This window comes from Penaeus monodon, chromosome 22 (assembly GCF_015228065.2).
Source record: "Penaeus monodon isolate SGIC_2016 chromosome 22, NSTDA_Pmon_1, whole genome shotgun sequence".
NCBI lineage: Eukaryota > Metazoa > Arthropoda > Malacostraca > Decapoda > Penaeidae > Penaeus > Penaeus monodon.
In genome coordinates, this window is record NC_051407.1 from 3,950,930 (window position 1) to 3,951,200 (window position 271).

Genomic DNA, 271 nt, shown 5'->3' on the forward strand with positions numbered 1-271 from the left:
GACATACCAGAGTTCATTCCGACGGTTTTCGAATTTCATTGGGGGGTCATACTGCAGCCTGTCAAAAAGAGGTCAAAGATCAGTAATTCTATGTTAGAAAAGGCTGAAGTAATTTCTGTAATTCTTAATACTTCTTGTGATTTTGTAAACTGGTTCGCCCCTTTTTAGTAATATATATTTTTCCAATAATCAGATGCATCACATGAATAATAACAATCACTAAGGGCCATTATGAAATATTTCTAATCGATTTACACATACATTGATCACT

General features: G+C 33.6%; 1 protein-coding gene across 1 annotated transcript in view; it reads right to left on the reverse strand.

The window, feature by feature from the left end:
• LOC119587471 (heme-binding protein 1-like) overlaps positions 1–271 on the reverse strand; it is a gene marked incomplete at both ends in the record, with an annotated part of 2,025 nt that continues 1,754 nt past the window's right edge. Inside the window, 1 exon segment of the mRNA XM_037936199.1 lies at positions 1–58. Within this exon segment, the coding sequence (XP_037792127.1) occupies positions 1–58 (58 nt within the window).